The 11,470-nt window shown below is 49.6% G+C and overlaps 1 protein-coding gene across 1 annotated transcript in view; it reads right to left on the reverse strand.

The window, feature by feature from the left end:
- The window catches only part of TMEM178B (transmembrane protein 178B), a 317,812-nt gene extending 310,289 nt beyond the window's left edge, over positions 1-7,523 (reverse strand). Inside the window, exon 1 of the mRNA XM_032867465.1 lies at positions 6,493-7,523. Coding sequence (XP_032723356.1) covers positions 6,493-6,874 — 382 coding nt within the window. The 5' untranslated portion in view covers positions 6,875-7,523. The remainder of the gene's footprint in view (positions 1-6,492) is intronic.
- Between the last annotated feature and the right edge of the window lie 3,947 nt (positions 7,524-11,470).

Genomic DNA, 11,470 nt, shown 5'->3' on the forward strand with positions numbered 1-11,470 from the left:
GGTGTAAGTTCCCTCAGGACAGGAACCATGTGATGCCTCCTTGCTTTCCCCAGCGCCTAGCAGAGGGCTGGGCACACCGCAGGTGCCCAAAACACAGCACACCCACCCTCTCTGTCTTCCCACCCAAGCACTTGCCCAGAGTCAAGGGCCCCCAGCTGTCTGCTCTGGCTGGTTGGTTGTGTTTCAACGTGATGGAGGAGGAGGGCGAAACTGAGTGCATCCGCTCCTACTTTTGGGGGACACACGATGCTCATGCAGGAGACACACTCTGTATGTAAAGACCAGGCCGGGGCTACTTGTATGTGCTTGCCTGTAGAGCAGGTCAAGCCTCCCTATGTTTTATCTTATTTTTTTTTAAAGATTTTATTTATTTATTTGGCAGTCAGAAATCACAAGTAGGCAGAGAGGAAGGCAGAGAGAGAGGGGGAAGCAGGATCCCCACTGAGCAGGGAGCCCAATATGGGGCTCGATGTGGGGCTCGATCCCAGGACCCCGGGATCATGACCCGAGCTGAAGGCAGAGGCTTCAACCCACTGAGGCACCCAGGCGCCCCAAGCCTCCCTATGTTTCAAAACCAAGATGAAGGGGACCACTTAATTTTGGGCTTACTTGTCCTGTTACCCCTTTGTGCTTCCTAAGAGCAAAGACACCTCATGGCATTCACTCCCTCCCATTATGTTCTACGCTGATTAGTTCATTAGCTATTATTTTTATTCCATTTTTAGTAGCATTATTTTTAAGGAAGTACCATTACTTTTTATAGTAAACTCCATGTCCAATGTGGGGCTGAACTCACAACCCGGAAATCAAGAGCTGCGTGCTCTGCTGACTGAGCCAGCCAGGCTCCCCTATTTTTATTTCATATGTATTTATTTATTATCTATTTCTCGCTCCTGGAATGCAAGCTTCTCCATGATGCCCCAGTCCCTAGGCTCTCAATGAATATTTGCGGAATGAATATGTCCTTCATGGCTCTAACCTCAGCATCTACCACAGTGAACAAAACAGACACTCACAAATCACATAGCAAAGTGTGTATGAGCTTCTGTCAGCGGGTCTCAAAGCAAGGTGTGCAAACCACTTTAAAACGATCGCCCTGCTCAGAGCTAAGCTGAAGTCAGTCCTCAAGCATCTCTCCCCTGGGTGAGACTCTAAAATTAACTTCCTATTTCTTTTCCAGTTTGAGGAATCAAGATACGGGCCTCTTCTCCATCCCACCCCTGCCCCAGCAGACTCCATGGTGACAAGAGAGTATAGTGGGTGTCATCAAACCTGGAGCCAGAATTCAAATCTTGGCAGCTTCACTTCCTTATCGTGAGACTTGGCAAGTTCATTGACATTTAGACGCCTCAGTTTCCTTAACTGTAGAATAGCGAGGAAAAAAATGATAACACCCACCTCAAGTGTTATAATGAAGAATAAATTAGGGGCGCCTGGGAGGTTCAGTGGGTTAAGCCTCTGCCTTTGGCTCAGGTCATGATCTCAGGGTCCTGGGATCGAGCCCCGCATCACGCTCTCTGCTCAGCAGGGAGCCTGCTTACCGCACCCCACACCCCGCCCCGCCTGCCTCTCTGCCTACTTGAGATCTCTCTCTGTCAAATAAATAAATAAAATCTTAAAAAAAAAAAGATTACCTAGATTACCTAATATATGTAAAACTCTAAGAGGAGTACCTGGCAGCAAGTCTCCAATTACTATTATTAATCCTCCCTGCCTGATTGACAACTTGTTTCTTTTAATGGAGTTGAGAGAGGGAGAGGAGAGAACAGAGGAGCATGTGAGAATTCTGTGAGTCAAAGATGGAACATGCATAAAATATAGATTTAGTGTAACTGATCACGAACTCAAACCTTCTGCCCAAAACATTCAAGTAGCAAAGTTTGTTCAAGGATAGAACGATATACTTAAATCTAAGCTCCAGTTATCATGTTTGATCATCCTCACCCGAAACGAAGTATGTGCTTGTTCTTTTCAGAGGCTCTAGGCTCCGTGCAGCACTGTCCAATGGAGCCTTCCATGATGATAGGAACGTTCTCTCATCTGCACTGTCCAATACGATGGCCACTAGCAATACAAGGCTCTTGAATGTTTGCATGTGGCCAACACCACTAAGGAAATGAATTTTTAATTTCATTGAATACTGGTTATTTTAAAGATTTAAATAGCCACTTGTGGCTAGTGGCTACCTACTGAGTATGCAAGCCCCTGGCCTTGGCTCTTCCTTGCTCTCCAGCTCCACGCTCGGCTCCTCTCCCTCCCTCCAGCAGTCAACACTCAAAAGGCTGGACTGCTGTTTCACACCTCCATGCCTATGCAGATGCTGCCCTCGTGGCCTCAAATGCCCTTTCCTCGCCATCCACCTCCCAACTTCATGAAAACTGTGTTCAGATTTCACTTCCTCCGGGTAACTGTCCCCAACCCCCTCCTGGCTCTCTCACGGCACTGCCAACACCATCCATCACTGCCTGCTCCATGCTTCTCTGCATCTTTTTCTGCTGCTCTCATCACCCCATAGCTGGCACATATTCCCCGTGACCCTAACAGACTGGGGGTATTTTAAGGACCAGGTCTTATTCATCACCGAGTTCTTGTGATGTGTGCCCATCACATAATATATGTACAGTACCTAACTGCTGAGCGCAGTATCCTATCACTATCACCTATCACTATATGTGATGCTTTGTTAAATTAAGCCTCAGTATACCAACAACCACTCCCTGATTATAAAGATCAAATTCTCTTATAAGGCCTATTTTCAAATAGTAAAAAAAGTTTTTAGAGTCTCAGTTGAAGGTCTCTTTATTTTAAGCCACAGCAGTATAACATTTCAGAACAAATCAAAGAATATAAATGTTCCCTGGAACAAAATCCTACTTGTAGCTGCTCCTCCTAAGGGTCTGAAAGTCTCTTGGATTTCAGAAACTGATCCTGTCATGGATCTGTCTCCCCCCGCTCCCCACACCACCACCACCACGCTTGCAGTGACTTAGTAGAGAGAACTGACACGGTCGGAAAGCAAGAAGACAAGAGGACTCGATTATGGACACAGTCATATGGGAATTCAAGGGTGATCTATCCTTGCTACACCCTCAACCCAATCCTACCTCTAAGAAGGAAATCATCAAAATCTTATCTAATATGAAAAATAATGATTGTGGGGGATACGTGTCTGTTCAGTAAAATACACTATCTAAAAAAAAAAAAGTATTGTTTCCCTTATTCCTTAGCAAAACTTCTGGGCTCAAAAGAACTTCCTTGTTAAATATGTAGCATCTGCTGCAATATTAATCTGCCCTGGGAGCCAGCCTGGTTCATTTTTTTTTTTTATCACAATTTTCTAACTAATCCTTTATTTGGATTCCCACACAAGTGTTCCTACAATTAGAATAAGCTTTTGATGGATACAATTCCGTGAACCTTATTTGTATGAGATAGTTCTCAAGGACCAAAATACATTCTGGTGAATATGTTTTACAAATGATTTTCTTTCCTGCCCTTCAGGAACTTACGTTCAATAAGACAAACAAATAAATACACAGTGACCAGAAATGCGTATTTTTTGGTACAATCATGGCAGCAGGCATTGAAGAAATGGATTTCAGAGAGAACATGCATCCAAAGGACTTCATCTTCAAATCAGATATAGATTTGACTTTTGTTTTCTTATTAATTATGTGGTTTTGTTTTATTTTAAAAATGCACAAATAGCACTTTCTAATGTAATGAACATTGATTAGCAAATGATTGAGTTACATGGGGCTGTATAATCATTTAGATAAATCTCTAGTTTTCCCATAATACTGACAGATTTTACACAGTCTTTTCTCTGGTTTCCCTTTCCCCTTACCCAACATGTATCTCCCAGAATTTGGATCTAAGATGTTTCCCTGAAAGACAAAGGACTAACAAATCTTTTGAGGCTACTAATGAATACTACGAGATAAGTATCTTTCCCTAAGTTGCCTGCCTTAAATTTAAATACAAGGATATCAATTTCTTTTTTTTACTTCCTTCCTAAATCTGCCAATCTAGGAAGAACGCTGATTAAGTCTAGAAATGATGTTCTATGTTAATGGAATTGCTTGTGAATTCTACTAATATAAGATGCACTTATTTCCAAAATGTGTCTCTTGTTGCTTAGAAAAGAAAAGATCTAGCTTTAACAGATTATGTTTTGAAGTTAAAAATGAAGATAGTGACCTTAAGTCCCCCGAGATTTGTAAGGCTGGCATGCCATCTATCTCAATAATATCTAACAAGAATGTCAAACGGACAGAAACGGCCGTGGTAAGCGGTTGTTTGCAGCTGACAGTGATTGCTGTATTTTGGGTGATGGGGAAGAGCGTTTCCATTAGTTCAAGTGAAATACAAGGTTCTGCCAACACTGGGTATCAGTGTATTCAATCCCCCTGCTGAGCCGTGTCCATTTTCTGTTGCTGCAATTAACAATCAGTCGATACAAAGTCAAAATGTTGTACACTCTTCCCCTATCCCTTTCCCTGTCTCTGTTTCCAGCTTCACCGGAAGAACATGTCACTATGGTAACGAACATCTCTGGTGCACAGACCAAGTCAACCCTTCTAGCCAGATTGCCGGGCAAAGCAACATGGAATCAAAGCCCTCAATGGAACCACCAGAAGGCAGGGATTCCACCCCCCTTTTTCTGAGTGGAGTGAACCAATGCCAGACAGCAGGATACCCAACCCATCTTGTTGCAAGAGACATTTAAAAAAGGAAATGCAAGAATGTCCTTTAGCAAGTCCTACCACTGTTTATCAGTCATTATTAACATGAATTCTTCCTCTCATTTCAGCTAACTTCCTACCATGTCAATTTTAATGAATGTGGAGAACAAGAAAGGACAGAACACTTCATGAATCTGTGAATCTGAACACTGTTACAGTCACCCACTGTCAAACGATTCTGTTTTCTCTTGCTTTCCTACTTCCAAATCCAAACCAAGTTACTCTCTTCTGGAATGCTCTAATATCCTGCACGTCTTTACAAAGTTGTAGAGCTCCAAATGGGTCACCCTGCTCTAACATCAGCCTAACCATGAAGCAGTTGTGATGTTTGTAGTAATAACACACTCACAATGGAATGAGCTAAAATCCCTAGTCATTCCACAGAAACTGCAAAACAAAAATGAAGATGGATTCTCCTTCTGGACTTAGCTCACCTACATCTGACTAGCCACCGAGACCATACCCACTGCTTGTCATTCCTAAACAATTGACTTTTTTTTTTTCAAATTAACTATATTTTCTGATCAATTTCAACATTTTTCTAAATCAAAGGACATCAGTTCTCACAAATAATATTTTAAAACAGCAGCAAATCTGCATTATAATATTAAGGGACAGTAAGAAGTGTTTTCCATCAGGGCCTCAGAGACTTTGCAGATAACAACATCATTTTCACCCTGGCTTCGCCACTGAATAGTTGAGGAGACTGAAACACAGCAAGGGGGGGAGGGAAACAAGACCCAGAAAATCACACCATAGCTTCCAGAATGCAACTACCATAGAAGAGAACGCATTCCTTTCTCCAGAGCAATATTAATATACATCCAAACAATATTTCAGTGGATTAACAGAACAGGGTAGTCCCCAAAGTCTAAATCAGCCAAGATCTTACAAATTGCATCAGGTGAGGAGACTTTTTAAAAATTATGTGATCACACTCAAGTATCCGAAAAATTTTCATCATTAGCAAATGCAGTCTGTTTTCTGTTTTGTAATACTTTACGTATTTTTGATACAAATCTTCTGAACATGGTCATTTTTTTTCCTCTTAAGTGCCCACTTTGGTGTTACCTGAGAAACTACTTTTTATGTGTTTATTAGGCCCTGTTAAAATTTGATGCACACAAGTCACTTTTGTCAACTACCTCCCCAGAAGGAGAATTCAAGAATTGTGGTATGATGCTCTTGGTACCCAGGCCTGCAGCTGCAATGGGGCCGAGGCTGTGATTTACTATGTTTATGGGACCAATGCCTGCACGGTGCTCCGTAGCTCCATACAGTCTAGCGCTTAGCAAATAAATGTCTGTGGTGTGAGTAAGGCCTTCTCGGTGAGATGCTTCCCCTGAATCAGTTCAACATCCAAAACCAAGATTAAAACTAGGAGGCTGTCTGCCTGACATATCATTCTCCAATTTGGAGCTTCCTCTGCAAACAACACAACATGAGGGATTCCCTCCGTTCTGAGACTGATGAAGCATTAGCCCGGATTAAAATCCCTGGCCCACGATATCCCACGGGAATCCCAGCGGACCAACGCAAGACCAGAGGCCGGCCAGAGAAAGGTAAGCCTCCATTACCAGATACCGGGAGGCAACTTCTGGCCACTCCGAAGCTCAGCGGGGCCTGGATAACCTGAGCTCCTGGAAGCAGGAGGCCCGGGAGACTGTGGCCAGGCGAAGGGAGAGTGTGACCGGGCCTAGGAGGCGCCGGGCTCTCCTCAGCGCCACGCCTCGCGCCTCGCGCTTACCTTTCCGAATAAGGGCTGCGATCTCGGGGTCGAAGCCCTGCCGGTGGCACTTCCTCCAGAGACCCATGTTGGTGGAGTTGTACTGCCGGCTGCACTCGTCCACCGGGCTCATGGCGAAGAGCTGCCGGCGGTTCCGGGCCCGGAGGAGTTTGCCCTCCCAGCGGTCCAGGCGCGAGCGGCTCGCCCGGAGCGGCAAGTTGTTGTTGTTGTTGTAAATGAATCCGGGGTCGACCCGGCGGGTGTTGAAGGCCTTGCACCTGTCCCTGTGCTTCCTGGCGTCCGTCTCGTACCAGTGGTCCGAGCAGATGGCCACGGCTAGCATGCCGAGGGCGCAGAGCGCTAGCGAAAGGCCCGTATAGAGCAGTAACCTTCCGGCAGCCATGCCTCCGCTTGGCGGCTACACCATGGGCATGATCCGCCGCAGCCTCGCCTTCCCTCCGCGCGCCCGGAACAAAGCGGCGGGCGGCCGAGCCAAGGGGGAGGGGGACCGGAGGGGGACTCGCGCGGCGGCGCCCCCTCGCCCCCGCCTGCCGGTGCGCGGCCCGGGGACTGCAGGGATGGGGGCGAGCAGCCTAAAAAGTTCTGATCCGGGGAGGCTCGGGCGGGCTCCTGGGCATCCTCCGGGGCAGGTGCAGCTTCGGGCGGCGGCGAGCGGACAAGACTGCCTCCCGCCCCCTCCCTGCCCCGCAGGAAGCGACTGCCCCGAACCGGCCGCGTCGGCGCGCAGCCGGGCTTCGGGTGCCGCTGCCCTGGGGCCAGAAACTAAACACCAAGTGCCCTCGGCTGCCGTGGGGCTGCCGGGCTTTCTTTGTGCAGGGTAGCGACGGGACCCACTCGCCTGGCTTTATCTTGGGGTGAGGGGATGGAGGCTATCACGAGGAGCTGCGCGACGACCGGATGAACCCCAGCACCCGCGAGGCGGCCGGCCAGCGAAGGAAATCTCCAGATGCTAGGGCCGGCTGCCCTAAGTCCCGCCTGGGTCTCCCACTCAGCGACTCTTCCCCCTTCCGGTCTGCAAGCGAAGAAATGTTCTTCCTCTCTTTAAAATCTCCGTCCTCTGGTCACCAGCAGGTCCCTTGTTCTGTCTGGCCAGCGCGCTGTGCTCAAAGGCGGGCTGCCCGTGGGCACACGGTCGCTGCCGACCTCTCCCCGCGGGCTCCCGGGTCGTCTGCGTCTGGCCTCGCCATTCAGGAGGCCCCTCGGGCCGACGGTGCGGTCACTCGGACGGCGTTACCGGACGAGCCTTGGCCCGGGATGGGGACGACTGGGCGGCAGCTGGCGGGCGCGAGGGGCTGGCTGCGCAGAGGAGGGTGCACCCGGCAGGACGCACGGCGCGGGGCGCGCGGAGCTCCGCTCGCGGTGCCTTCAACACCATGGACAGGTCGCGCGATCGGGGCTCACCGCCAGCTGGGCAGCCAGTCCCCGGGCGTCATGCCGATCTCCCCAGCGCCCTCTTCTTCCTGAGTATCCACCCGGCAGGTTCCAGACCCGCCTCTCCCGCGACGCCTCTGCCTCACTTCATCTGGCTCCCAAGTAGCCCCGGGAACGTGCTGCCCAGGTGCAAAGAAAATGCTGCAGGCACCGAGGAAAACAGCGGCCCCGGCCCTTCAAAACAATCCGCCCCCTTCTCCCGCCACCCGAGCCCGGCACTGTAGCTGTCTGCTCTACCCAACTGGGGTCAGCCGCTCTCAGACTGCACCATTTTCTTCGCAGCCCACCCAGGAGCCGAGGCGCCGGCTCACTCGGCAGCGTGCAGAGAATCCCGTCCCGGTCTCGGCGTCCCACGATCAGGCTCCTGGCGCGCCGGTGCCCGCCGAGGTGAATGGGGCGAGGGTGGGGGAGGGAGGCTGGGTCGCTGAGCTTCCCCTCCCTGCCTCCTCCTCTAGCCGCGGCGGCTCCGGGGCCTCGCGGGCCCGGCCGATGCTGGGGAGCCGGAGCCCAGGCTGCGCCCGGGGTGCTCGGGAAATCGAAACGCCCGGCTGCGAGCGCCGGAGGAAGCCGCCGCCGCGCTCGCTCGCTCAGGCGCCGGGCGCTGCAGCCTTGGCTAAAACCCACAGACGAGAACACGGAGCGCGCAGCCAAAAGCTAGTGATGTCATCCGTGCAACGTGAGCCTCATCTCTTATTTTTCTAGCATCCTTAAAGATAAACTGCACCATTTCCCAGGCACGAAATGTCTAAGCTTTAGTCTTTGACCAGGCAAGTCAATGGTGTCTAGATAGGTATGTGCCCAACCACATCCATATTTATGCACATATACATATATGTGGTATGTAGCATGTTTACAAGCATTATTATAAATTTAGGGATGTTGCGTCCTTCTCCTATTTATCTCTTTTCAGTGGTGGAAAATTCCCTCAAATCGACCATAGTTCTTTAAAGACTGCTTATTGCGGAGTCGGCATCCTGAGGGGCTGAGGAAGTTCCCTGCGTCCCCAGTTTTGGTCGCCGGTGTCTTGGATCACATCTGATCTTTGTTTTCTCCCAGAAAGCTACAGGCGCTACCTTGCTAGCTACAGGCGTTTCCCCCTGGGGCCGAGCACGTCGGCGGGGTTGCCACGGCCAACCCCAGTCTAGCCCCACACCAGCGCCAGACACCCCGACACACACCCACCTCCACCTGCCTCCACCTCCCTCCCTCCCCAGCAGGAAAGGGGAAAAAAAAGGAAATTGATTGATCCTTTCAAGGCCAGAGGAAGAGAATGTTAGGGGGGGGGGGGGCTTAATGGATATTTTGAAAACGCCCGGGGGCTCGCTCTTTGAGAAGGGCAAGTGGTTATGTGAAACCTCGGCGCCGTATCTGTCCTCATCTGGGTGGCGGCTGGATTTAGGCTCAGCAGGGCTCTGGGAGGCAGTGAGGCACCCCAGACCTTCAGCGGGTGGGCCGCAAGCGAGCCCCACTTCATCCCAGAAACGCACCCCCCCCCCAGCCTCCTGGCTCACGTGAGACAGCGCCGCAAAGGCTGGGAGCCTCCCTCCCAGGTTGAAAGCCTGGGTTTTTCTCTGTAATGCTCTCCCTCATTTGCACCCGCACTCCAAAGCCGGGGGCCCGCACTGCGGGGAAAAGAGCTACCCCGGGGAAAAAGAGGGTCCGGCACCCTGCTTTGCACAACGGGGCCTGCGAGCCAGAAAGAGCGCACCTCCACCATATTCTTTTTGTCTTTTTTCATCCTCCCTGCAGTTTGAAAATCTGGAACGAGGCGTTTCAGTGCCATCTAGTGGGGGGAGGGGCGTGCCTCGCTTTCCGTCCCTGGATGCGGCAATGGGATTTGCTGAAAGGAATAGCAGAGCCTGAGGATGTCCGCTAGGTTCTTGGGTGCCCGGCTAGTGAAGAGGCTGTGGGCATGTGCCGTTTGCCAGCGCCTGGTCCCCTGGGTTCCCTAGGATGGCGAGGTGGAGCCAAGGAACTTAGCCACAGTGTCTTCTCACCCTGCTTTCTACCCTCCTCCCACCACTTCCCTCTCTCCCCCAACCGTGAAAATGTGGCAACAAGAGCAAACACTTTGCACATGCAGACCATGTCTGAAATCTCTGGAGCTATTTTATTCTGTAAAGCCCAGAAGCACTTTTAGGCTAACAGGATGTCTGTTTGACTATAGGGAGGAGGCAGAAAGGTGAAATGATACCTACAAGGTCACTGGGCAAGTTGGGGCACACCCAGCATTAGAGCCCACACCCCCCCCTTCTCCTGATTCCCAGCTCTGCCCTTCCCTGAGAACCAGCTACAGGAGGGGCCTGGGAGACCCCTAGAAGCCCAGACAGTTACCCACTTGGCAATGAAGGAACCTTTTCATTGTATCCCTGTCTTCCCTCTTCCATTATTTCATCCCTTCTTCCTTTTTAACCTTTTTCTCTGGGCCTGTGCCTTAGGCCTGCTTCCAAGGATGTGCCTTGCCCCTCATCCCATGGTCCTCCTCTGCAGTCCTGTGACTCCTTAATCTAACAGTCAAGTAACCAATAAAAAAAAAAAAAAATTTAAAAACACTATCACACAGTCAGTCATGTTTTTCACATGAAAGTTCTAATAATCCTATATAAAGTTCTAATAATCCTACTTTCTCTTCTAGGACCTCTTCCACAACTCATCCCTTCTGAATGTTACCCTAGGATCTTGCCCCAAAATGACATTAAAGTCATTGGTTTGCATTTCTGAAATCCACATTTTTGAAATTTGGAATTTCATTTGCTCACACACAACCTCCCCTACTTTCTCTCTAACCGATGTTCATATTCTCCAAGCTTTCTCCAAGGCCAACAACAAAGATGCAGAGAGATCATTAAAAGTTCTCTCTGGGGGCGCCTGGGTGGCTCAGTGGGTTGAGGCCTCTGCCTTCTGCTTGGGTCATGGTCCCAGGGTCCTGGGATCGAGCCCCACGTCGGGCTCTCTGCTCTCTGCTCGGCGAAGAGCCTGCTTCCTCCTCTCTCTGCCTGCCTCTCTGCCTACTTGTAATCTCTGTCTGTCAAATAAATAAATGAAATCCTTAAAAAAAAAAAAAAAAGTTCTCTCTGTTTCCTGGGGCATAGTTCACCCAGAGCAGATACATGCTTTCCTACAATCTCTTTACCCACTGGGAACTGTCTTCAGACAGCATATTTGTTCTACCTTACAACCTACCTTTAGTTGGAAATCACTCTCCTTGACATTGTCTATTAGAAGCAAAATAAAAACTGATGTGTGTTTTCTCTTTGCCATCTATCAACGTGCCATCATTTGCTCAGAGAAAAGCCCCCCTATGTATTCTTATTCCTGTTTTCCTAACTAATGTTGCACAACTGGGACATTAATCGAAACCCAAGAGTTATTTCTACTTTAGGCCTCCTGTCTGTCCCCTAAGTGTAATATGCTGGTATTTATGATTCTTTCTACATCTCAACTCATCACAGAGCCACACTGGTTTTTTAGGGACTCTCCTTCTTTTCTTCCTCATTAGGGTCATTAGAGCATTATCATCTCACCCCTGCGCATCCAACTCCTCTCC

The sequence above is a fragment of the Lontra canadensis genome, unplaced genomic scaffold (assembly GCF_010015895.1).
Source record: "Lontra canadensis isolate GAN:19392208 unplaced genomic scaffold, GSC_riverotter_1.0 scaffold2, whole genome shotgun sequence".
Taxonomy (NCBI): Eukaryota; Metazoa; Chordata; class Mammalia; order Carnivora; family Mustelidae; genus Lontra; species Lontra canadensis.